Source organism: Haemaphysalis longicornis, unplaced genomic scaffold (genome assembly GCF_048455015.1).
Source record: "Haemaphysalis longicornis isolate Haplotype H1 unplaced genomic scaffold, Haemaphysalis longicornis Haplotype H1 scaffold_9, whole genome shotgun sequence".
NCBI classification, from domain to species: domain Eukaryota; kingdom Metazoa; phylum Arthropoda; class Arachnida; order Ixodida; family Ixodidae; genus Haemaphysalis; species Haemaphysalis longicornis.
In genome coordinates this window covers 50924542-50948807 of record NW_027526460.1, presented here as the reverse complement: position 1 = coordinate 50948807, position 24266 = coordinate 50924542, and the positions used below count along the sequence as shown (strand labels likewise).

Genomic DNA, 24266 nt, shown 5'->3' with positions numbered 1-24266 from the left:
CGTGCGGAGAGCCCCGCGTCGGCCAGGCTTGTGCCGCGTGACAAGCTCACAAAAAATAACAAGAAAAAAACTCCCACCTCCCCTCGCGGGAACCCCTGTGTAGATGCGACGCATAGGCGTAGCGCGGAAGGGACCGCGTTTTATAGCGCGCATAACGTTGAGGGGACTGCGTAAGCCGGTCCCAGTCGATGACAACGTTGGCGTACTTGTAAAGCGGCGTGGACTCTAGGTGTTTGAGCCAAGCGTGGATGTTGCTTTGCCGGAGAACGGCACACCGATAATATGCGCAGCGCGCCCGAAGGAGAGGAAACCTCGGAAGAGAGAGTACTGCACATGCGCCGGCCCCAGCGCGTCTGCCGCGGCTATGACGCAACGTGCCGCGGCTATGACGCAACACAATCCAACACAATCCACTTTGATCCAAGCCAAGCCAAGCCAAGCCAATCCAATCCAATCCAATGCCCATCGCGAGAGAGTGTTCGCTATCGGAGAGGAGAGGGGGTGAGCGGAGGAGAGCGCAGCTGGCGCGGCGAGGAGAATGGGGGAGGGGTGGACAACGCCGACGACAACGACGAAGACGACGCCGGAGGGACAAGGCGAGTGAATCAGATGCTCTGCATCTAAAAAAATACCGATCGCACGTGAACATACGCATCTTGAGGACAGCCCGGCGTCGGCCAGCTCGACCTTCGAGAACAATCTGCCCAGTGTTCGTAGCGTGATCTATCGTCTGCTCTTCTACCCGCCAGTTCATGTGCGTTCGAGCCCAGACGCTGAGTTCGCGCTTCAGACGACGACTTCGTGAAACCGATTACCGCGGGTTCTAGTGCGTGCTAACGCGTTCCACTTTTGAAGAGATGTGAAAGGCTGCGGACCAAACAATCCGGGCCTGCCAGTCATGCATTTTCAGCGGCAAGGTCGGAAATAAATGTGAGGTATAACAGCCAGGTCTCCGACGAAGGGAAAGGGGCCGCCAGCTCTGCTGTTTCTCCAGCCTTGCACCACTAGTGCAAGCTGCGCCGGTTTTTTTCCTCGCTGTACTTTTAGTCAAAATTTTTTCTGTGTTTTCTTGTTATTAGTTTAGTATCTAAATCAACCTAGGTCACAAGCTAATTTGGCAGACACCTTTTTGGCCATTCCCCCGCGTGGGCATGTGCCGTGATCTGAGGCAACCAACGAACCAACCATCATCCGCTCGCGCAGCGTGGCAGTGACACGCCACCAGATCGTTCGAATCGGCCGTTGAGCAGACCAGCTCAGCTGGAACACCGCTGCGCTCCAGCGCTGCTACCCGGCTAGCGACGGTGACCTGCGTCTGACCCTGCCTCCCGTGAGCTCCTTGGCCGTCCCAGGATGAAAGCCCCCGGAGATGGCATCGACGCCCAGAGCGGCTCCGAGGACAACTGCAAGGCAGCAACATCTGCTCGGCAGCTCTTCGGCGATGTTGGCCGCCAACGCCACTTCGCTCCCGGAGTCGTGGCCCGGTCCATGCCCATGCTGAGAGCCATGAGGAGGGACCATGAGCACTGCGATGTCACACTCCGGACCATTGAAGGCACCGAGTTCTGGGCCCATCGCTTCGTTCTCGCCGCCAGGTACGCGGGCTGCGATGCTTTCTTCTCCGACTGCGATGAGAGACCAGGCCTTGTCGGCGAGTCGATGCCCGCGCAGCAGGGCACCGTGTGGCCGCCCATCAGGGACGTCGAGGTAAGCGGCATCAGCTCGGAAATGCTAGAGATCCTTATCGACCTCGCCTACCAGATCCCGATTCACGAGCGCGTGGGCCTTCACAACGTCCGCGAGGTGCTCGACGTAGCCGAGGCGCTGAACATCGCTAAAGTACGGGACTACTGCCTTCAGCTGCTAGGGAAGAATTTGGAACCCGAAAACTGCATCGGCACCTACCAACTGGCTTTGAGCAAGGGGTACATGAGGCTGACTAACGATGCCTTCCTGTACATAATTCGAAATTTTGACAAGGTGTGGACCAGCAGTTCTCAGTTCCAATCACTGAGGCCCGACGAGCTGAGGAGTGTTCTGTACAATGATGAGCTACACGCCCGGAATGAGGTTGAGTGCGCCTTTGGGGCCATTCTCAAGTGGATCGCCGGGAACGCCGAGGACAGGCAAGGACACTTGCCGCGACTCCTGCCGCTGATAAGGTTCGCCTTCTGCAGCGGCGCAGACTTAGCGAAGGTCGAGAACGATCCCTTGGTACGCGCAAGCGAGGAGGCCCTTGGTGTTTTGACCGTTATCAAGCAGACGCTGATCCAGGAGCCGGTGGACGACGTTTACTGGAGGACCAGACCGGCCCTTCGCGAGCAGCGCTGGCTCAGGCCGCGTGTTCCAAGGGACGTGCTCTTCATGTTCGGGGGCTGGACGGGCGGCGCGACCAACAACCTTCTTACCTACAACTGCCGTTCCAGTCGCTGGCTGCTCCGACCTAACCAGAACACGCATCCGAGGGCCTACCACGGCGTTGCAATGCTGGACGGTCTAATCTACTTTGTGGGCGGATTCGACGGCCACGAGTGTTACCACACGGTCGTCGCTCTGGACGTGTCGCGGCACAAGTGGATCTCAAGGTCGAACATGCAAGTGGCGCGTTGCTACGTTAGCGTGGCAGTCCTCCAGGGCTACATATACGCCATGGGCGGCTTCGACGGTGAGGACCGCACATCGTCCTGCGAGCGGTATGACGCCAAGCGAAACCAGTGGGAGCTCGTCGCTTCCATGCACTCAGTCAGGAGCGACGCCTGCGCCGTGGCGGCCGCCGGACGCATCTACATCATGGGCGGCTTCACGGGCCGTGATGTGCTCGACAGCGTCGAGTGCTACGACCCGTCTGTTGATGTGTGGTCATACGTGAGGAGCATGTCGAGTCCCCGCAGCGGCCTGAAAGCGGTCGTGCACGACGACGTTATCTACGTGCTGGGTGGCTTCGACGGCGCCTTCAGGCTGGAGACGGCCGAGAGGATGGACGCGCGCAGGGGCCACTGGTCCGAGCTGCCCAGCATGGCCTTCCCGCGAAGCAACTTCGTGGCCGTACTGCTGGAAGGAAGCATCTACGTGGCCGGAGGGTTCGACGGCAATACGACGGTGTCGCTCGTTGAGCGATACGATATCGAGGCACGTCAGTGGCACCGCGCTCCGGACCTAAGCATTACGTGCAGCGCTGCCGCTGGTTGCGTTTACCCGAACATCCCTAACGCGAGGAACTGGCTGTGATGACTCCGGAGAAAAAGCACAGGGAGAAAACTCAGCCGCGACTGCTCTATCTTTCCCGCTATTTATTTTTCTCTTGTAATTCCGACCTTCTGACTACTGGATTTCCTGCTTTTATCTTGCTTACAAATGGTGGGTGCTGATGCTTTAACGATTAAAGTATGAACTTCACGACACAATTGTCTGTTTTTATTGCAGGCGTGCTCTGTATTGTAGATTCGCACAGCCATCATTCTATTTATCGCATTTTTATCACATAGGTGCTAAACATAAAATTGGGATGGTTGACTTCCTAGCTTCCAATGTACGAATCACTACGAAAGTATCCGTTTCAACAATTTGTGCCTGAATGTGGGGTCGCTTGTTTGACCAGAAACCTTGGCTATAAAATAGTCGGAGATTCTTTGCCCAGATTAACCAGACTTTGAAGGATGTCCCCCTCTCACTCGTTTTCGCAGAGCAGAAAAATATCTTGGCCAGAAAGTTATCCGCCTGTACGTTCGCTAGCCACCCCACAATCCTCTTAGACGCTAACGTGCTCATCATTCTTGTATTTACAAGTACAGGGGAGAATAATTTGTTGAAGTAGTATTTGCAGATACGGTAGGAGTGGCACTGTGAACAGTTACGATGCAAAAAGCCCCTGCGTTATCTGGCCAAACCTTCCACAATGACGTGGGCCGTCCCTGCCCCTCGCCTCCGTTTTTTTAATGTGTAGCACTCTTGACAGTTGGGTTTTTGCCGGTTTCGGACTTAATTTTCAACGGTGTTTTGTGGTCCGACTTGAGCTCCTCTAGCTCCGGCATGGTGAAACGAAAAGCTTAGGAGAGGACCTGACGTCACCACAACTGAATCCGCAACAGCCATTTTGTAGCGTTAGCTAAACTGGCCGAGGTTGAGCAGTTTCGCGTGGACCTTGAAGGGCCGTGCGGCGGAAGCGCGAGGACCACTTAATTGGATTGGATTGGAATAGGATTGAATTAAATTTAATTGCAAATCCAATCCAGTTGGATTACGCGTGTGCAGAGAATTGGGCCTGCACATTCGCCCGTCTGCGCATTCCAGAGAAGTGACGTCGTAGCCGCGGCAGACGCACTGGCGCCGGCGCGTGCCCAGCTGTGCGCCTCCGTTGCGCAGTAGCCAATTCTGACGCTGCGCCGGAGCCGCTTTATAATTGTTTCGCGTGGCTCCTGGAGAGCCGCGGTGCGCATGCGCCAGGAGCAGTGACAGATGAATTTTGAAAGGCAGAAAGAAGATGGAGAAAAAAATGCGCCCTTTCTTTCTGTTTTTCAAAATTCTTTATCTGTTTCAATGACCTAGCACATCCTCCCTTTTCTTGACTGCCGACCCTTATTTCTGTCTTATTTTAACGCGCCCCTCATTTCCTATTCTGATTCGCTACATGCATAGCGAGGGCCTCTGTTCTGACAGTTTTGGTGTCGTAGGGAGCTTAATTGGGTTCAACGCTGGTCGACCACTCTCGACATGTCGTAGACACTCGAGTCACGGCACGGGGTTAAAAACAAGGTGCCCTTCACCCCGAGTAGTCCGAGTGGCGCTGGCTACCACCCCCATGCGCAGGTAACAAAAATACCAGAATATAAATACCCCAGAAAGTGGAGGGGGAAATAGCCCCGCCGGTAGCGTAGTGGTCATCGCATCAGACCGGTATTCTGGAGGTCGTGGGTTCGGATCCCACCCGACGGGCATTTTTTATCCACTTTCTTTCTGTCTTTCAAAATTATTTTTCTGTTTCAATGACCTACCACATCCTCCCCTTTGCTTTCCTAGGTTTTCTTGACTGCCAACCCTTATTTCTGTCTTATTTGAACGAGCCCCTCAAGAAATTGGAAATGAGGAGCTATATATTGACTTGGGAGCCATGATTCGTCAACAGTAAAAAAAATGGAAGCACTTTCGGGCTCAATCTGTCACTCCTTCGATGCCGCAAGGCGGATGACACTGCACTGTTATTTCCTATGGAGGAGGTTGTCATTGCTCTCCTCATGTTGCCGAGGAGTAGTACGACTGCAACGGCCTTTTTATGACTTGAAAGTGCACTCCTTTTAAATCCGCCGCTCCGTGAGGGCCAGGGGACACGGAGGGGAGGGCTTGTGGTTTATCGTCCCAACACGAGAGGACCGGTGAAGTTGGGGAGGACCGGGGTGACCGTCACTGTGATTTGCCAATTGAATGGCTGAGCTTCTACGTCCCAATGATGGTCGGCTTCGCTGGGCCTTCATTCCATGAGTGGTCAACTTCCATCTTCCTTGAACTTCATGCGCGATAGAGCGCTGTTTGGGTGCGCTGTTGACAAGCTTTAATCCGTTTCGGAATGCCGGTGATATAGCCGTCTAGCGTCTGAAGGTAGGGAATAAAGTTCGTACGCTCCAAAGTGCGCTCGGGCCAGTTCATAACAAAGTGATCTACGTCACCAAGCGCTCCTACCGAAGGGTACACTGGGGGTGATTCAAGAGTGACCTTGAACAGCCAAGCCGTTCTGCGTCGTCATCGAGTCGGTCTGCTGATGCGCGGTTGCCGAAACCAGGCAACGTGTAGAACCAAGAATACGGAGAGCGACGATGTGTGTTAATGACACACTTCTTTGCAGAATGCAGCATTTATTAAGACACCCGTATCGTGTTGCTTGCTCGCGTAGGGGACGAAAGAGAGAGGAAAAAACGGCGGCCCCATATCGACGATGCAGGCAATCATTGCAGCGCTCTTTTGACGAGCTGGTCGTCCGCCTCGTTAGGGAGCGTCACCAGCAGGCGGGGGTCGTCCTTCATGGCTCGCTGGATCGTCTCCACGGCGTACTTGTTTCCTGACCAGCTCCTGCGGCACACCTGCGCAGCGATACGCACGGGAAAATTTGAAACTTCAATTTGAAATTCAAAATTTGAACCTCGAGCGGTTATATTTGTCGCTATTGTTTTTTTTTTTCGTTTGACCTTAGTTACAAGTTCAACGATACGATTCTGCCGTATCTATTGTTGAAGAAACTACGCTACATGAAGTCACCTCAAAACATCTTCGAGAGAGAGAGAGAGAGAGAGAGAGAGAGAGAGAGAGAGAGAGAGAGAGAGAGAGAGAGAGAGAGAGAGAGAGAGAGAGAGAGAGAGAGAGAGAGAGAGAAGGGGGGGGGGGCTATACTTAATCCCCGAGATGGGTTTTGAATGTAGACCTCTTGTACGGTGTTGCCCCCTCAGCCTTTAAATATAAATTTAAAACTAAAACTAAAACTTTAACACTCAAACTAAATTGAAAACTTTCTGACCGGCTTTTAGTATACTTACGCCGTTGTTGACGTCCCAGTTGAGAAGCGGTGTGAGACGTTGGTCCACTTCCTGAAAAATCAAGAGCCAAGTTTTATTCCACAAGCCACAATGCTTGCTTTGTAACTCGTTCCATAAGTATTTTTGTTTAGTGATGGTACGTGACACGCGATATTGAGGATTCTAGTACGCTTGCTACGTTTTCTTCCAGTGAAAAAAGGTCCGAGAAGCCACTAAAACTGGTTAAAAATCAATAAGGCGTGCATTTAGCCGAATATCGAAGCTGTATGCTTAAAACAAACGTTCCTAAAACAAACGTTCGACATGCTTGAACCAGAAATTTTAGAAGTTTTTTTTTTTTTGCTACCTGGAGACATAAACAGCTGGATAACCTTGTTTTATGACGACTTCAATTGCTGGGATGATGTTGGGGCATTCATAATTAGAGACACTACAAACAGCAGGTCTCTGAAACATCATTCCAGTTGTTTTGTTCAGTGGCATTTAAAACTAACGCGAGAAATTATTAGCGTCCCGTACCCTTTACAGAATTTTAAAGAACCTTTCAATAGGCCTATTTTCATACAAACTGAATAATAGAACTAAGCTGGTCGTTGATGTATGGTGCTAGTTCGAGAAATAGTGCTAAAAAAACAAGACGAACGAAAGAAGAGACATACGGACCTTGCTTCCGTCAAGAAGACAGCCGAAACCTCCGTTGATGACTTCACCCCTGCAAGACAATAATGACGGTAAAAATGAATTAACGGGAGAGTAAGGATTACAAAATTCAACCGCAATTACGCCGAACAGAACACTGTGGGACAAAAGCGACCGCTTTGCTTTTCCAATTTAGAATGCTCTTGCGTTCTGCTCCTTAAGTTCTTTTAGGTTTAATTATGTATATTTAAATTTACAACTAAGTACAAGTCCTAATAACACATTCTGTGTCGATTCTATGTCGATTCTGTGAGGGCCATTAATGATGGCTGCATGGCCCTCACAAAACACGAAATAGTCACGGCATAATGTGTCCTTGAACTCAGTTAATGCGCTCGATCGCTTGGTTCAGCTACGCATACGTCCATTACCGCGTGTTTGCGAACTACGTGGGCTTAAATCTGCTGCACTGACCAGCCAACGCCACCGCCGTTGTGCAGCGCCACCCAGGTCGCCCCCCTCAGGGCGTCGCCGACGAAGTTTTGCACCGCCATGTCTGCGAAAGAAACGGAGGTGAAAGTCTGACTCCTTCCACCCATCCACCAACGTGTGACCTTCTATTGGGTCCGAAAGGTCTGCACCCACCAGCGGTGAACGCCGAACCGTCGTAGATGTTCGAGGTCTCCCTGTACGGACTGTCGGCACCGCTGACGTCGTGGTGGTCGCGGCTGATCACCACCGGCCCCTGCAGAGCGCGGAGAGCAAAAGAATAACGCTGGACCTTGGGTCTTCCATTACGCGTACCGAATGTAGTTCCGAATCTAGTTGTCCCCTTGTCGGGAAACATTTACGTGTGATTTACACTCGTGGTTTTATTTCGAATGGAAGAAAATTGCGAACGTTCCCGCGTACAAGAAGTTGGGCGCGTGCCAGACGGCCAATACGGAGATTTTGCCTCGGCGCGTCCATGCCAAATATCATTAAAGGAATCCACTACTTCAACTGCCTTTTCTCTCTACTTGCACTTATTTGGTCTGAGACAAAGAGAAAAAGAGAGAGGGGGATTGCAGTTTTATTGTTCGAGAAGGAGAAAATATGGGAATCAGACAGAGATAAAAATGGAGGGGGAGGGAGGAGTCATATGTAGATGATGTGCTGGTAATCATACTCTGAAAGCGTACGAATTAGATTAAATATCATTTTTCTGTCATCATGGATCAAGGAGGCGGTAGTATTAGAGTTCGGGTGCAGGTTTCAACCACCCTGACTAAGGAAGACGCAGAGATCAAAGGAGTTGGTGCTGCGGCACGTGATTTGGGTGGTTTGCAGCTCGCTGCTTCCTGGCACCTCAAACAAGGCATGCAGTAAAGCTGCACAGCGTTTGGGGTTGGCTTTGTTGCGTTGCTCTTTCACACCGAGGCGAGGTAAACTTTTACACTGGAGGTGGAGTGCGAACACATTAACGAGAAACAAGCAACAGTTTCTGTAGCTCACCAAAAAAAAAGTGCGTATTGTAAAGCGCTATCATATATTATATAAAGAAATTGTAAAAAACGATAGCTATGTTCCTTGATTGTTTGCTTCGCTGGCCTATAGTATGAGTAGACGCGCAGCAAATGGCGTACGAAAGACGCCAATGGACCCTGAGATGTGCGTACCTTCAGTCGGCCGTCCCTGACGGCGCAGTTGAATGCGAGAGCAATCTGCGTTCGTCCGATCTTGTCAGAGTACAGAATGCGGGCTTGAGAGCCGACAACCTGCAAAGGCACACAGGTCCATGTAGAGACAGCACGTGCCGATGAGCTCATTCACATCTACAAGCCACAATTGCTTAAAGCGACGCGGGAGGAATCGTTTGTGGAATGGGGGGGGGGGGGGGGGATTTTTCGCCATTCTCACAAACACAATATTTTAATGCCTAAAAGTTTTCAATTTGCGCTTGGAAGGAGCCTATATGAGGCAGCCGCAACGTTCAGTAGAATTAACTCTCTGCTGGAGAAGAGGCATTAGTGATGCAAGCAGCTAGTCATTCGGACCCAATCGAATCGAGAAACCTTTTTTTTTTTTTTTTTAGGCGGGGAGGGCTAGGCTCGGCCGTGTAGCCGTCGCTTGGGCGTATTCGTGCCTGAACGTTTTAAAACACCATACCAGTGTTTTGACGTGCTGTTGTTTAGCCTGAATAGGTGAACGAAACTTACAAGCAGACAATAGTAAAAGAGAGAGAGAGGGAGTTGCCCCAATCAGAAAGCAGGGCGGCATGTGGAGAGAAGGCTCCTCCCTTACAAGGTTGTGGTCGCCAGCCTTCTCGATCCACGCGATGTTGTCCTTGTACTGCTGCTTCACGTACTCCGGCACTGCGAGACCAGTGACAACTTTTAAGCCGGGCAACAGTCTGAGTTTTTAGCAGTTAAATCTGTCCTACACACAAGGCCGGCTTCACTCACTCCGAGAGGGACTGTGAGGAGCCAAATTTTGTGCCATAGGTTGCCTTTCTTGGTGTTTTAATGCTGAAAGGGTTGCTGAACTTCTTGTCGACTAGGATGAAAGCTCGGTGCCTTTTTTTAGCCAAAAATTGTTATTCCTTCGCAACCCAAATACCCTGTGAACGTTGCAGAACTGGCGCGGCATTGTGCTACGACACCGTCGATAACGGCTGCAGTGGGCGTTTTGGGCGGAGGTGAGAGGCGAAAGCGCCAGTGTGTCGACATATTAGTGCCAGTTAGATATCCCCGAGTGTTCAAAATTAACATTTAGCCTTCTACTACGGGGCCCCTCATGGCCCAGCTGCAGCTTCGGCGCGCAAACACCGCGAAATTTGAATCTTTTTTTAGCAGCGGAGCTGTTGTTACTGACCGCGAGTTCACCGTTGAAGGAAAAAATAGTAAGAAAATGCCGAGCGCTCGTGAGTGCGTGCCTCGCGGTGACTGCTGAGCGTCCCCGGCTCGCGCAGTCGTTTTAGCAAAAAAAAAATACTCCAGCGCTGTTGTCAAGCGCTATCGCGCCCGTAAAAAAAAACTCTCGCGCTAATGCTAAATTAAAAAAAAAAAACACCCTGCTTGTGAGCGGTCACTGTGGCCGCCGCATTCTCTAGACGCCATTATGCATAATTGGAGACATGGCTACGAGTGTGCCAATCTTTCCTCAGACTACTTGCAGATCCCACCACCGTGGCCTCGGGTCGCGATGTAGAAGGGCTAGGAGTCTACAATGCTGAGGATGACTTTCCATCCACAACTCGCCGCGAAGGAAACAACGACCTTTTCGATGCATATGACTATGATCACTAGCACCGCAAAGAATAAACAGGGATGCCGAATCTTAACTATGTGCCCGCCAATGCTCACCTACAACATCTTCACCATTCAAGCCTTGCGCGTGAGTGCAAGCATCACTGAATTTTTTGCCGCGTTGTCAATGGCCGTTAGAATTTTTTCTTACTATTTCGGGATTTTTTTTAGTGGCCGCCAGCGCTACAGGTAGTACTGCTCTGAGATTTGTTTCCCATTCTCTCCCACGCTCTCTACACGCACTTTGTGCTGATAGAAAAATTGCCTCGGAAATGCGGCTACAAATCTCCAAATAAATAGACAAACGCATGTGATCACGCCGGCTCATTGACCCCGCAGGATCCTGACCTATAGAGGCATGCGTACCGTTCGTCCTGACCAAGTCCTTGAGCACCGAGGCGGCCAGCCTGTCTGTCGCCACCAAGTCCTCCTTGCATCCCGAGGTGCACACCCACCTGGAAGGAATACTCCCGCCGTCAATACTCGCGCACCTGGTACCTAGAGATGTGAGTTTTTATGATTTTTTAGGGGTTTGAAAAAACATGTTTTCTTCGTGTTTTTTTTTTGGGGGGGGGGGGGAGGGGGGGATATAAAACCTTGACAAAAGACGATTCCGCACAGATCTATAGAGAATTTGGCATACTTTTTAAGGCGAAAGTGTTAGATGTCTCATCAAACGCGAAAAGTGACCGTAGTGGAGGGGTCTACATGAATGAAACCAAATTACAGCCGCTGTAAAAATATCCATAAGTAAGTAAAATGCCTATAGAAACTTTTTATATTCAAATAAGATTTGAACCCGGATCGCCAAGAGCCGCTGCCAAGTGTGGTAATGACAGCGCTATCCTGTACCGTGCCAGGACAGAACAAGAATTACTGGGATGCGTGCCGCATGACAGGTGAACGTGACAGCACAGCAAACACGATGCAGCAGTGAAGAAGTCTCCAATAATCGCTGGCTATCACCTTCGAATCACTTAAGGGACTTAAGTGCCCTTTCAAAGTTTCCGTTCACACTGAAAAGAATATAATTGCTACATGCTGCATCACTAAAGTCCCAGCAGAGCTTCCGCTCCCAAAATCTGCGCGCGATTTCGCGCCAAGGTATTGATTTCAGAAAGCGTTTCCCTCACTGCAGTTTGCTCGCATTTTTCTGGAGAAGCCAGGTTTGTTTTATTTTTTTTTGTCAATATTATCCTGGTTTAAAAACAAAAAAAACTGTTTTCTTATGCTTCTTTTTTTCAACCCCTCACATCGCTACTTAAGGAGGCCTCAACCACTTCGTTTTCCCGCGACTTTTCTAAACGACGTACTGTTGAAAGTAAGCTTAACGCATAGCACTGGAGCCGTGAAAGGCAGCCGAACGCAAAGCGCTGTAATAATGGCGCCGCAGTACCGCAGGCGTTCTTTTGACCGCGCGACCATACCGGGCACGATCGGACTCTGCGCGAAAGACGCTCAGCTCCGACAGGCCACCGGCGTTTTGCGCTACTTATAAAGGGAATAAATTTATGTATGTATTTATTGTTCATTGGAAAGGGAAGGCCCACCAAACAGGCGTAAATTGCCTCACCTAGGGCCAGACACCGGAACGCCTGATGGTGTAGGGGAGGTGGAATAGGGAGGAAAGAGTACATAAGAATAGGAGGATAGAAGAGAATGTTGACATTGCCATATATATAACACACAGGGCAAATAAATACCTGAATGGGCCGAATCCGAGGGAGAAGATGTCCCTGCAAAAGGAAAGGAAAAAGGCGCTGATTATTTGGCTACCGCTAGGGTCAGTCCATGCTAAAAGTGTATTCATTGCTTAATTTATAATCTTAGCGTATTCGCATTAATGAGGCGCCGCCACATGCATACTATTAGAATATTTATAACGGTTTTTTTTATATATTTTTGAAATCAGCTACCATCGTCGAGAGAGCTAAAATCCTTCCCATGCCATAGAATTATTCTGGCTCGTTGTTGTGTATTATATTGCCGCGAACCATACATTGGGTTTGTTTATTTGTGTTTTGCTTTTACCGCCCGGCTGCGCCGGTCTGTGTTATCTCTGCGCCAAGGGAAGCGCGTGTTCCATTCTTTCTTTCTGTGCCGCATCTGTTATCTGTCGTGATAGGGAGAGCATTCCGATCTAACGTGAACAGCCCAGAATAATCTTCTTGGATCTACTATGTTCTCGATGTGAATCGACGTTTCGAGAACCACGCGCACCGAAAGATAAAAAGCCTGCAGTGCGGACGCCGGGGCATTCGATTCTGCGACGCTCGCTGACGCAAGTCACTTTGTTGACCGCTGCTTCGCCGCCTCTGTATTCTTTTGAGTTGTTAGGGGAGCACAAGTTCGCTCCAATAAACTTGTTTCTCCTGCAAGACAACTGCGTCGTCCTTGGCTTCGTGACATCTGGTGGAGGTGCGGGGTAGCACCCTTCATGCCCACTGCAACCTCGGGAAGCCGCCAAGCCAGTCCAACAAGAGCCAGCCTCCGCCTGCAAGGTTTACCACCCGAGTTCGGTTTGATGCCAGAAGGGCCCAAGAGAAGGAACGCTGCAACCAACACCATGGTACAAGAAACAACGTCGCCAATCATGCTGCAGCAGCCCCGGGAACCGCCATCGTTCCGGGGAGCCCCCGCTGAAGATCCAGAGGAATGGTTGGAGAAGCTGGAGCGCGTGCGGATCTTCAACAGGTGGGACGATGAAGAAACCTTCCGGCATGTTTTCTTTTACTTGGAGGATGCAGCCCGAACTTGGTTTGAAAACCACGAGAGCGCCTTGACCGACTGGACGCAATTCAAAAGCGAGTTCGTTAAGACCTTCACGACCGTGGTGAGAAAAGAACGAGCTGCGATTTTACTGGAAACTCGAACGCAACACCCGAACGAAGGAGTCGTAATCTTCGTCGAGGAAATGAAGCGACTTTTCCGCCGTGCGGACCCAGGAATGACGGAAGAAAAGAAACTACGGTTTCTGATGCGAGGTGTGAAGCAAGAGCTCTTCGCGTGCCTTGTTCGCAACCCCCCCAAGACCGTGTCCGAATTCGCGTCTGAGGCCGCCGCGATGGAGAAGACGCTCGAAATCCGAACGAGGCAGTACGACCGCCCAATCAATGCGCTGGTTTCGGAGACGCTTGGTGCCAGCGCTATCAACTCCGACTCACTGCGCGACACTATCCGCGAAATAGTGAGGGAGGAGCTGCGGAAACTGCTCCCGACGCCGCTGCAACCACAAGTCGCTTCTCTTACCGACGTCATTAGAGAAGAAGTGCAGCAAGCGCTGGGAACTTCAACGACGCCAGTAGCACCTCGCGAGCCGCAAGCCATGACCTACGCGGCTGCTGTACATCGCCCTCGCCCACCTGCACCCTATCGTCACGAGGCTCCGTACCGTCGTCCCCTCTCGCCGGCCCGACCACCTGCGGCGCAACCCCCTGCCCCAAGGAAGACCGACGTGTGGCGAACGTCCGACAATCGTCCGCTGTGCTACCACTGCGGAGAGACCGACCACGTCTACCGTCGCTGCCCCTACAGGAGGCTCGGTTTGCGAGGGTTCTCCGTCGACGCACCCCGCCCCCGAACTGGCCAGCGCCCATCGGAGATCGAAGAATACCTCTCACCGTCACCCGTCACCGTCACCCTACCCATACCAACCGTTCACCGTCACCCTACCCTACCAACCGTTCACCGTCACCCTACCCATACCAGTCGCCGAACCGCCGTAGCAGTGCTGAGTTCTCACGTGGAAGGTCCCCCAGCCCACGCGGGGGAAACTAAAAGCAGCAACTTCTGGAGGTAAAGTTGCACGATCGCGGAAAAATGAAAACCCTCCAACGACGCAACGACTCGCGGAAGACAGTGACTCACAACATGCCCTCATCCCGACGATCCGACCCAGACCTGACGAGACTCCCGTACACGACGACAGCTATACGCCGCGACGCGCACCCGACCGGACCGACACGTCCGCTGAGAAGACGATGACAACGACGACGCACAGTGCCCGACCGTCAACACGTACAAGCAGAGATACGACGCCCCGACGAACCCGGAACTCGAGGAAGACTGCATCTGACGTCAAGGTGTCCATCGACGGCTTTGACGTAGTCGCCCTCGTAGACACGGGAGCTGACTATTCGGTAATGAGCGGACCATTTGCGTCTAAACTGAAGAAAGTTATGACCAGATGGGACGGTCCGCACATACGCACAGTAGGAGGCCACCTCGTGACGCCAAGTGGAACGTGCACATCGCGCGTCACCATAGACGGCACAACGTACCCTGCGGCGTTCGTCATTCTGCCTAACTGCTCCCGCGACGTAATTCTTGGAATGGACTTTTTGATGGACAACGGTGCAATAATCGACCTGCAGACCAAGTCAATAACTTTTTCCCCCAATCACTCCATGACGCCGGAACCGAACCCCGAACGACGTGCTGCTGTAAGGATTGCCGATGATCATGTCACCCTGCCACCCCGCGCAAGCTTGATGGTCGCAGTCTACTGTGAAGATGCTGCTCCTGACGTCGACGCTATCGTAGACACCGATCAAAGGGTGCTTCTCAACCGTGGTGTGTCGGTCGCAAGAGGCATTGCGCGCTTCAAGGAACACCAATCCCACATTTTGGTTACGAATTTCACCGAGGAGTACCAGCATTTAAACAAGGGCGCGGCAATTGCATTCCTCGAAGAAGCGCAAGAAGCAAGTGACGTGATCGCGGTCACCGACTTTGAACGCACACCCGTAGAAACCTTCAAGCTCCCGCAGCCTTTCGACGTGAATCCGGCGCTACCGCAAGAACAACGGAACAAGTTATTGGCTTTGCTGCGTCGCTATAGCGAATGTTTTTCGTCGAGCGCAAAACTACGTCAGACCCCTCTAGCGAAGCACCGGATAATAACCGAAGATGGAGCCCGACCCACCCGACAGTCACCGTACCGCGTCTCTTCACACGAACGGGAAGCCATCCGGACTCAAGTCGACGACATGCTCAGCGACGACATTATACAGCCCTCGAAAAGCCCCTGGGCTGCGCCCGTCGTACTCGTAAAGAAAAAAGACGGCACGTTAAGGTTTTGTGTTGACTACCGGCGACTGAACAAAATCACGAAAAAGGACGTGTACCCCCTCCCCCGAATCGACGACGCCCTCGACCACCTCTGCCACGCGAAGATTTTCTCATCGATGGACCTGAAGACCGGCTACTGGCAAATTGAAGTGGACGAGAGAGACCGAGAGAAGACTGCATTTATAACCCCAGACGGCCTATACGAGTTCAAGGTGATGCCGTTTGGGCTGTGCACAGCACCAGCGACGTTTCAAAGAGTCATGGACACTGTGCTAGCTGGCCTTAAGTGGCACACCTGCCTCGTATACCTCGACGACGTAGTGGTATTCGCCCGGACTTTCGACGAACACCTTGCAAGGTTGGAGTCTGTACTCGAGGCCATTCGTACGTCGGGGTTGACGCTGAAGCCTGAAAAGTGCCGTTTCGCATACGGGGAACTTAAGTTCTTGGGCCACGTCGTCAACGCCGCGGGAGTCCTACCTGACCCGGCAAAAACTTCAGCCATTGCGAACTTCCCAAGGCCGAAAGACAAGAAGGGCGTGCGAAGATTTCTCGGGCTGTGCGCATACTACCGGCGCTTCGTCGCAAACTTCGCACGCATTGCAGAGCCACTCACGCGCTTGACGAAAGATAGCACCCCTTTCAGCTGGGAAAACGACCAAGAAAAAGCATTCTGCGAGCTGCAAAAACGCCTGCAAAGACCGCCCGTGCTCGCTCATTTCGACGAAAATGCCGAAACGGAAATGCACACGGACGCCAGTGATATAGGCTTGGGTGCCGTCCTTGTCCAAAAGCAAAGCGGCTGCGAAAGGGTGATCGCCTATGCCAGCCGTGGTCTGTCGAAGGAGGAGAAAAACTTTTCTGCCTCTGAGAAAGAGTGCCTGGCTATTATATGGGCGATTTCAAAATTTCGCCCATACGTGTATGGACGGCCATTCAAGGTTGTAACAGACCACCATGCGCTGTGTTGGCTCGCCAATTTGAAGGACCCCTCTGGCCGTCTTGGGCGGTGGAGCTTACGCCTGCAGGAGTTCGACGTTACAGTCGTTTATAAATCCGGCAAGAAACACTCCGACGCCGACTGCCTGTCCCGCGCCCCCGTCGACCCACCACCACAAGACTCTGATGAAGACAGCGCGTTCTTCGGGATCGTGACGGAGAGCGACCTAGCCGCCCAGCAGCGTGCCGACCCCGACTTACGTGTCATAATCGAGTACCTCGAGGGATGCAACGTTGCCGTTCCTAGGACCTTCAAACGCAGCCTACCAGCATTCAGCCTGAGAAACTCCGTTCTCGTGAAGAAGAATTTCAGCCCCGGAACAAGAGCGAATTACCTTCTCGTCATCCCCGCGGACCTTCGTGACGAAATTTTGGAAGCGTGCCACGACGACCCGTCTTCCGGACATCTCGGCACAGCGCGCACTATTGGAAAAATCAAGGCGAGGTACTACTGGCCCGGCCTTACCTCTGACGTCACCCACTACGTCCGGAGCTGCCGTGACTGCCAGCGACGAAAAACGCCGCCGACAAGACCCGCCGGACTTCTGCAACCGATCGCCGTCCCATCGAGACCATTTCAACAGATTGGAATGGACCTTTTAGGCCCGTTCCCTACGTCACGATCACAGAACAAGTGGATTGTCGTAGCGACAGACTACATGACGCGCTACGCAGAGACCGCCGCTCTTCCGAGGGGGACTGCACAAGAAGTGGCAAAGTTCTTTATAAGCCAAGTTGTGCTGCGACATGGAGCCCCGGAAGTCCTAATCACCGACCGCGGAACGGCATTTACTGCGGAGCTGATGCAAGGAGTATTACGCTACAGCAACACGGATCACCGAAGAACGACGGCGTACCACCCCCAAACGAACGGACTAACAGAACGTCTGAACAAGACAATCGCAGATATGCTGTCAATGTACGTTGACGTTGAACATAAGACTTGGGACGAAGTGCTCCCGTATGTCACGTTTGCGTACAACACGGCTATCCAGGAGACGACGCAGCTGACGCCGTTCGAGCTTGTCTACGGTAGAAGGCCAACTACGATGCTCGACGCCATGCTTCCGCACGTAGAAGACGACGACCTCAACGCCAACGTCGACGGATATCTTCAACGTGCGGAGGAGGCCCGCCAGCTCGCTCGAGTTCGTATAACGGACCAGCAGCTGGTGGATGCGGGCCGCTACAACCTCCGACGCCGAGACGCCGAGTACCAACCAGGGGATCGTGTGTGGGTTTGGACTCCCATCCGACGACGCGGACTCAGTGAGAAGCTCCTGCGACGGTATTTCGGACCCTACCAGATTCTACGACGTGTCGGCCAACTTACCTACGAGGTGATCCCCGATGGTGATTCCGGAACATCACGACGACGCACGCGGCCCGAAGTCGTCCACGTGGTTCGCTTAAAACCTTTCTACGGACGATAACGAATTTTATTTTTATTTTCGGACTGTCGCTTATGTTAGCATCGGGTCGATGCACTCTTAGAGGGGGGGTAATGCCGCGAACCATACATTGGGTTTGTTTATTTGTGTTTTGCTTTTACCGCCCGGCTGCGCCGGTCTGTGTTATCTCTGCGCCAAGGGAAGCGCGTGTTCCATTCTTTCTTTCTGTGCCGCATCTGTTATCTGTCGTGATAGGGAGAGCATTCCGATCTAACGTGAACAGCCCAGAATAATCTTCTTGGATCTACTATGTTCTCGATGTGAATCGACGTTTCGAGAACCACGCGCACCGAAAGATAAAAAGCCTGCAGTGCGGACGCCGGGGCATTCGATTCTGCGACGCTCGCTGACGCAAGTCACTTTGTTGACCGCTGTTTCGCCGCCTCTGTATTCTTTTGAGTTGTTAGGGGAGCACAAGTTCGCTCCAATAAACTTGTTTCTCCTGCAAGACAACTGCGTCGTCCTTGGCTTCGTGACAATATCAAGTGAGTCTCAGATCTGAACGAGTGGTGTCGGTTGTCCGAGAAAGAGAAAATGATCGATGCAGGACGTTCGTGATCTTAAGTGCCTACAAAAGCAGAAACACAAGTGACCTGGCACGCGCCCAATCAGCAATCTGGTGCGAGACTAGCATATTGACGGAAGAGTAGGAGAAAGGGGGATCCCTTACTCTCCCCCTAATAGACATGAAACAGGTTGACAAAAGTTCGGTGTGTGCCAATGAATCTCTAGCTGTTACGCGGTGGCTCTAAGAAGCGTTAAATGTTGTTTTGCTTACACGTTTCCTCTGGCTGATTTCTTTCAATTCAAAAGTTTCAGTTTGGTGCCTGCATAATACGCTGCAGAATTCCAGGATTACCACTGCAATACGCTGTGTTGCCTTTTTCAAGGCAACAAGTTGGACCCATTCACAGCTGAAATGAGCCTCGTTTTTTTCGTTGCGACGAGCCATTGAAAATTTATAATAAACAAAAGTTGGCGAAGCTTGCACCAACTTCCGCAAGGCTCGAACCATAGCAAAGCTGGAGGATTTCTTTCTATGTAAGAACTGAAGGACGCGCCACCACGCATTGCTTTAGGTTTGAAATTGTTTATTTACATGCTCCGTCGTAGCTACTCATTGTCATATCCATCTATGTCGTCGTCTTGCGCATTCATGACTGGAGGGCCCCAATTGCTTTGTCCGCAGGCTATCACATTACTCCCAAAGTGTAACGCGTCATCAGGCGCTGTAACCGGCGGTAACCGCCTTCGCGAACTGGGCGTGTGTAGCGCGAGCTGTTTTATGCTCCCCCCTTGAGGCGCGGACGCACGTGAATTGTTCTCTTGGTATTTTTTACGAACGCCACGCGCAAGCCTGGATGACGCCAAGGCCGCGTGCTCACGTGCAGGATAAACGGAGGGAGTAACAATGACGTGTTGTTTTTTGATGACGCCGCACACATTACGGCGAGCAACAACAGCTCCGCTGTTAAACGTATTTATGGTGTTTTAGCTTACTGACGAAATAATAATCTTATCTGATGTCCTGCCAGGCCTCAAAACGTACCTTCAAAAAGGTGCAAAAAGTAGCGTCTGCCCTCTTGTTTAAAACTGTTTTGAAAAAAGAAAGCAATGTCTCGTGGCTGTGAGTGGAGTCTTACCCCATGATGTCTTGAACGTATGATGGATAGCGGAATTTCAGGCCCTGCTGCCCAACATCAGCCCCTGCAAAAACAGACAAATGGAAAGGGCATTGCTACAGCAGGGCAGAGGCCCGACGCATACCAGTCGCTTCTGCAAAACATTGGCTGGGCCTGTCCTTTGGATAAACCACAGAATATACTAGTGGTTATCGATCATGAGTGGGCCGGGGCTTGCGAAAGTGATGGGAGACCTTGCAATGAAACACGTCGATGCGTATCATATTGCTGAACAATTTGGTATTCAGCTTGTCTCCTATACGCATATTCTATGCCTGCCTATTGTAGGCCTGGCTTTTCTGCGCAACTTTGTTTTTGCGCACAAAACCAAAACTAAAGGGTAGGTTTTGCGGAAAAGCCAAGCATGTGTACCAATAGCGCGCCGTCACTCGACTGGCGTGCATGGGCCTCACGGGATATTGCAATAAGCACAGAGTAGTTTGAATGTGAAAGCACGGATAATAAAGTGCGATGTTCTCGTCGATCAACCTTACCGGCTCTGGAGGCCTCGAGCAGGAAGGCGTTGCCGTAGTCCCAGAAGCACATGCCTCGCTTTGCCAGCTTGTTGATCGCTGTGACTTGCCGCCGCAGACTGAAAATAGCCCGTTCTGTATAGGAATCTAAAAAGAATTCTCACTGCCGTGGTTGCTCAGTGGCCAAGACGCTCTTTCTTTGAGCACGAGGTCGAGGGTACGATTCCCTATTAACGGAGATATGTTTACTTTTAAACGAAGTAAAGGCAACAATTGGTGTTGCAGACTCCAATTTAATTGAATTCACTCCAATTAATGTAATTTCCGAAATGACTGGGTGGTTTTTCAACTGAAAGCTCTTTTCACAGCTTTGCAGAGGCTAAGAAATTTGGCGTAGAAGACACCGTGAGCGAAATATATACGCTTGTCACTCGTAATTTAAAAATGAGCAGGTGAAATGAAACGCCTGAAAAAATATGGACCCGTACACATGACCTTCAGTATTATTGTACCTGCGGATGTTGCACTGGTGCGGCTTGTGTATTTTATTTATTGAGTAGTGGCTGAAGCTTATTGGTGTAAACGACTTACGACACCATCTATGTCCCCAAAAACCAAATTTGAAAATTTCGCTTGCTCAGGATTGTGCTGTGTTCGTGTTCATATCGTTTCTTACAGTTCGTTAAAAAACCCTGGTAGGTCTACTTTGGATCAGGAAAGCTTCAGCGCTTTCGGCGTACCGAAATGCTTGAGTTTCTGCATGGCCACATTGAATCCAAACGGTAATTTTGAGCTAAGAAAATACGTCTTCCCCGTAGTCATATGCGCTGCTTACTGCTTTTGTTCAGTCCTTTGCAAAAAAAGCATGCCCGCTTGACCGAGATGTTGTGCCTACGTAAACGTTAGTATTTTTTAAGTAAGCTGAATCTCAGCTGATCAATGTTTCCAAAGTTCTTACTGGGTCCGGAATGACAAATTTCAATTCCCCGTTTGAGAAGTTTAAGTTTAAGAAAACAGTTTTGCCCCAACTATATAATTAAGCACTGATTGATAGCACGTCACGGCAGATCCTTTCTTGTAAACCTCGTTGTATAATGTTAGGCAAGTGTATGACCAACAACCCTTTGTTTGTAATGATTTGATTGATTGATTGTGGGGTTTAACGCGCCGACGCAACGCAGGCGATGAGGCGCGCCGTAGTGGAGGGCTCCGGATTAATTTTGACCACCTGGGGATCTTTATCGTGCGCCGAAATCTCGTACACACGGGCGTTTTTGCTTTTCGCCTCCATCAGAAAAGCGGCCGCCGCGGCCGGGAATCGAACCCGCGACCTCGTGCTCAGCAGCGCAACGCCTTAGCCACTGAGCCACCGCGGCGGGTCCTTTGTTTGTAATGACCACTTTCTATTTTAACATTGCAAGCACCGCAGACACGACCAGTTCTTGTTTTTTTTTTTCTTTTCCGCGTCTGCTTCAGCTTCAAACTCGCGTACCTCAGCGTACTGCTTCATCAATCAGGCAGCTCTTCGACATGTGCGCGTCAACAAACACGTTCCAGAAGGGGGTCAAGCAATTCCGAACGTTGAGTCTGCACGAGCACGCGGCGCTGTTAAGCGGTTAATGAGCCTCGACAAAAAAGCAGCGCTCGTGCCTCGGCAAGAAGACAAAAAGGGAATGAAATTGTGAAGCAAAACATGTTCGCTGCAGGCGATTCGCGAGTGCGTCGCAAGACGCACGTGCTGTTCTCCCTGTTGCAAGCACGTGAGCAACCTGCATGCGCTCGGGTACTTGGTTCACAAGTGTCTAGTATTGCCGTTCAAGGTACCACGCGGAGAGTTTATCTTGAAAGCAAGGTCGCACTTACCCATTAGGGCAAAAGGAGTGGAGAGGGAGCGAAGCTCGCCCATATTGGTGTATACTTCTACCTTAAAGGGACCCTGAAACACCTTTCCAACTTTTTTTGAAATCTTAAATACTTGCAGAACGTAGTCACCCGATACACCCAGAACTTAGATTAGGGGGTCGCAAAGTACCTCAGCCAAAGATTACTGCTCTAGGCCCATCAGATAACTTGGAAACTCGCTCAAACGATTTTTCTTTCTTTCCTGGTCTTGGCGTTCTTCGACCACTCGAATTACGTCATTAGGCCACGTAACGGCTGTTGGCCCATTTTCCTTCAGTTGCAGCAATGAACACATTCGATAGCCCCTTTAAAAATAAATCCACAAGAGTGAAGCAGGAACGGAAGGCGTATCTGCTGCGGCGAGCAAATCACGCAGTGCCACTCCGTGCTGGCGATAACTATAGCTCTTTCGCAGTGCTTCCAGACGCGAAGGAAAGAGTGAAAGCGTTTATCGAAAGTGCTGCAGGGTCCCTTTAATGCGAAGGCGGCTACACGCACACATGTCGTTGCGTGTCGATTAAAGGGGCCCTGAACACAGAACGCAAGTCTGGTTCATTCAATAGATTGCTTTTCTCGATAAAAATGATAGCAATTGTATTGGGAACGTCAAACAAGTAATCGAGGTATTTAGGAAAATAGATTATAAGCAGTGACAGCTCCCCAACCACTGTCCGGCGATTTCCCAATGACGTCACAGTATCTAGTTTGTGTGATTGGCCGCCGCTGACCAAAGCCACCGCCAATAAACCTCACAGGGCGATTGTAGTGCGGCCTCTAAATTCGTTTGATCGTAACACTTGAGTGCTCTTATGCAGTTCCCACACTGGTAACTTTTTTTACTGCTGGGCTCTATTGCATCACCCCTGCCCAGGCTACGTCCCTGAAGCCAGAAATTTGACATGTTTTCAATAGTCTCTGCGTTCTTTTTTTTTTTTTTTTCGTTGTTAAAGAACTCCGTTTGTGGCTGGAATGCAGCTGAGTGACCTACCAAAGGCCAGTTCTTTCGAAATGAACGAGGTTCTCTTTTGTCTTCATGGCCTTTTTAACGTCCGCTAAGGCTGTAAAACGCCAAGAGCAAAACGGACAAGGAAAGTGAAAGAGAGAAGCTGTGGTGAACGAATTGTAGCTGAATTTTTTTTTTTTCTGGTGCAGGATACACACACTGGTTTGGTACACTGGCTAAGTACAGGACGCCCCCAAAACGCGATGGTCGACTGGTAAGAGGGGTAATCCTAAACTATCGAGAAAATAGGCTATATAATCGAAGCTTTGTGATAGTATAGCTTTCAAGCAGTGGTTTTTATGCATCAGTAACGTTGAATTAAACCCCGGCTTTACTATTTTGTCGACTTTGCTTTCATTTTGGTCAATTAAACGGATTCTGAGCGTGCGAAGTTTACAGCAATTTAAAATATTTCAAAGCGCAGTCAGTTTTGTACAAATGCCTCCCGACGTATGCTGTTTCAAGCTGCAATACCTATTTCCTTGCGTCGCCATAGTTAGTGACTGTTTGCAACGGGAACGTGCTCTTCACGAGGCGGATGGAAAGGGGACCGAAAGCACCTCCAAATTTAGCATACGCCCATTACGACTACCAAATCAACGCCACCTTGATCGGAATAAAGCAACTCTACGGAATTGTAGGTCACTGGTGCCCAGTTAAAAACAAAACTTTCATAAAACGTCCCCATGTTCAAGCCAAGGTAAAGTGTTTTTTAACACTCACCATGACAAGAAAGAACATGGTGGGCGAAAACTTTGTGGCCTTAATATCGAAATTGTGTTGTCTAAATGCGGTTGAGCGTGATATGCTTATTAGTTTTAAATTTGCTCAGGGCAACCAGTTCTCCCTTTGTGCACGTGGGTCGGGGAAAAACACACTCAAGTTAAAAGGAAAGGCCTCCTGGCGTTGTTCTAAATAATCGGTACGCAACGCTTTTTTTAAACCTCGGAGCTTAATAATATATTATTAAGCTCCGAGGTTTAAAAAAAGCGCTGTGCGCATATATGCGCACAGCGTTGGCGGGGCAGGCATTATGACGTAGTTCAGAGGCCTTCGGTATATAGAGAAGACGTTAGTCCAGCACTTCAAATATGGTGCATGCCCTTCGGACAATCAACACCGCCTGACGTAACCCTAACCCCACTGCCTAATTGCAGCGAAGCCATCGGACTGACGCGCCGTATTCTTGCTGCCGCTTTATGACGTCACATATTTTAAAAAAGCTGGACCACTGACTCG

The 24266-nt window shown here is 50.7% G+C and overlaps 3 protein-coding genes across 3 annotated transcripts in view; 2 read left to right on the top strand and 1 right to left on the bottom strand.

Annotated features, from left to right (window-relative positions):
* The first annotated feature begins 1353 nt into the window (after nt 1-1353).
* On the top strand, nt 1354-2269 carry LOC144153177 (kelch-like protein diablo). The gene is made up of 2 exons (XM_077684826.1): nt 1354-2126; nt 2263-2269. The coding sequence occupies exons 1-2, from the start codon at nt 1354-1356 to the stop codon at nt 2267-2269; spliced, it is 780 nt and encodes a 259-aa protein (XP_077540952.1).
* On the top strand, nt 2082-3228 carry LOC144153946 (uncharacterized). Its single transcript, XM_077685722.1, has one exon. It carries the CDS (start codon nt 2365-2367, stop codon nt 3226-3228), a length of 864 nt encoding a protein of 287 aa, XP_077541848.1. The 5' UTR covers nt 2082-2364.
* A 2580-nt stretch (nt 3229-5808) lies between these two features.
* Nucleotides 5809-24266, bottom strand: part of LOC144153752 (urocanate hydratase-like) — a 49648-nt gene continuing 31190 nt past the window's right edge. The window contains exons 12-22 of the mRNA XM_077685451.1: nt 20144-20241; nt 19611-19674; nt 12151-12183; nt 10814-10902; nt 9444-9514; nt 8819-8917; nt 7806-7905; nt 7635-7716; nt 7185-7233; nt 6522-6572; nt 5809-6071 (exon numbers count right to left, since the gene is read on the bottom strand). Of these exons, the coding sequence (XP_077541577.1) occupies nt 5937-6071; nt 6522-6572; nt 7185-7233; nt 7635-7716; nt 7806-7905; nt 8819-8917; nt 9444-9514; nt 10814-10902; nt 12151-12183; nt 19611-19674; nt 20144-20241 (871 nt within the window). The 3' untranslated portion in view covers nt 5809-5936. The remainder of the gene's footprint in view (nt 6072-6521; nt 6573-7184; nt 7234-7634; nt 7717-7805; nt 7906-8818; nt 8918-9443; nt 9515-10813; nt 10903-12150; nt 12184-19610; nt 19675-20143; nt 20242-24266) is intronic.

Bases quoted from the DNA above. Each gene is read 5' to 3' on its own strand.
- LOC144153946 (XM_077685722.1), top strand. From the start codon at position 2,365: ATGTTCGGGGGCTGGACGGGCGGCGCGACCAACAACCTTCTTACCTAC.
- LOC144153177 (XM_077684826.1), top strand. From the start codon at position 1,354: ATGAAAGCCCCCGGAGATGGCATCGACGCCCAGAGCGGCTCCGAGGAC.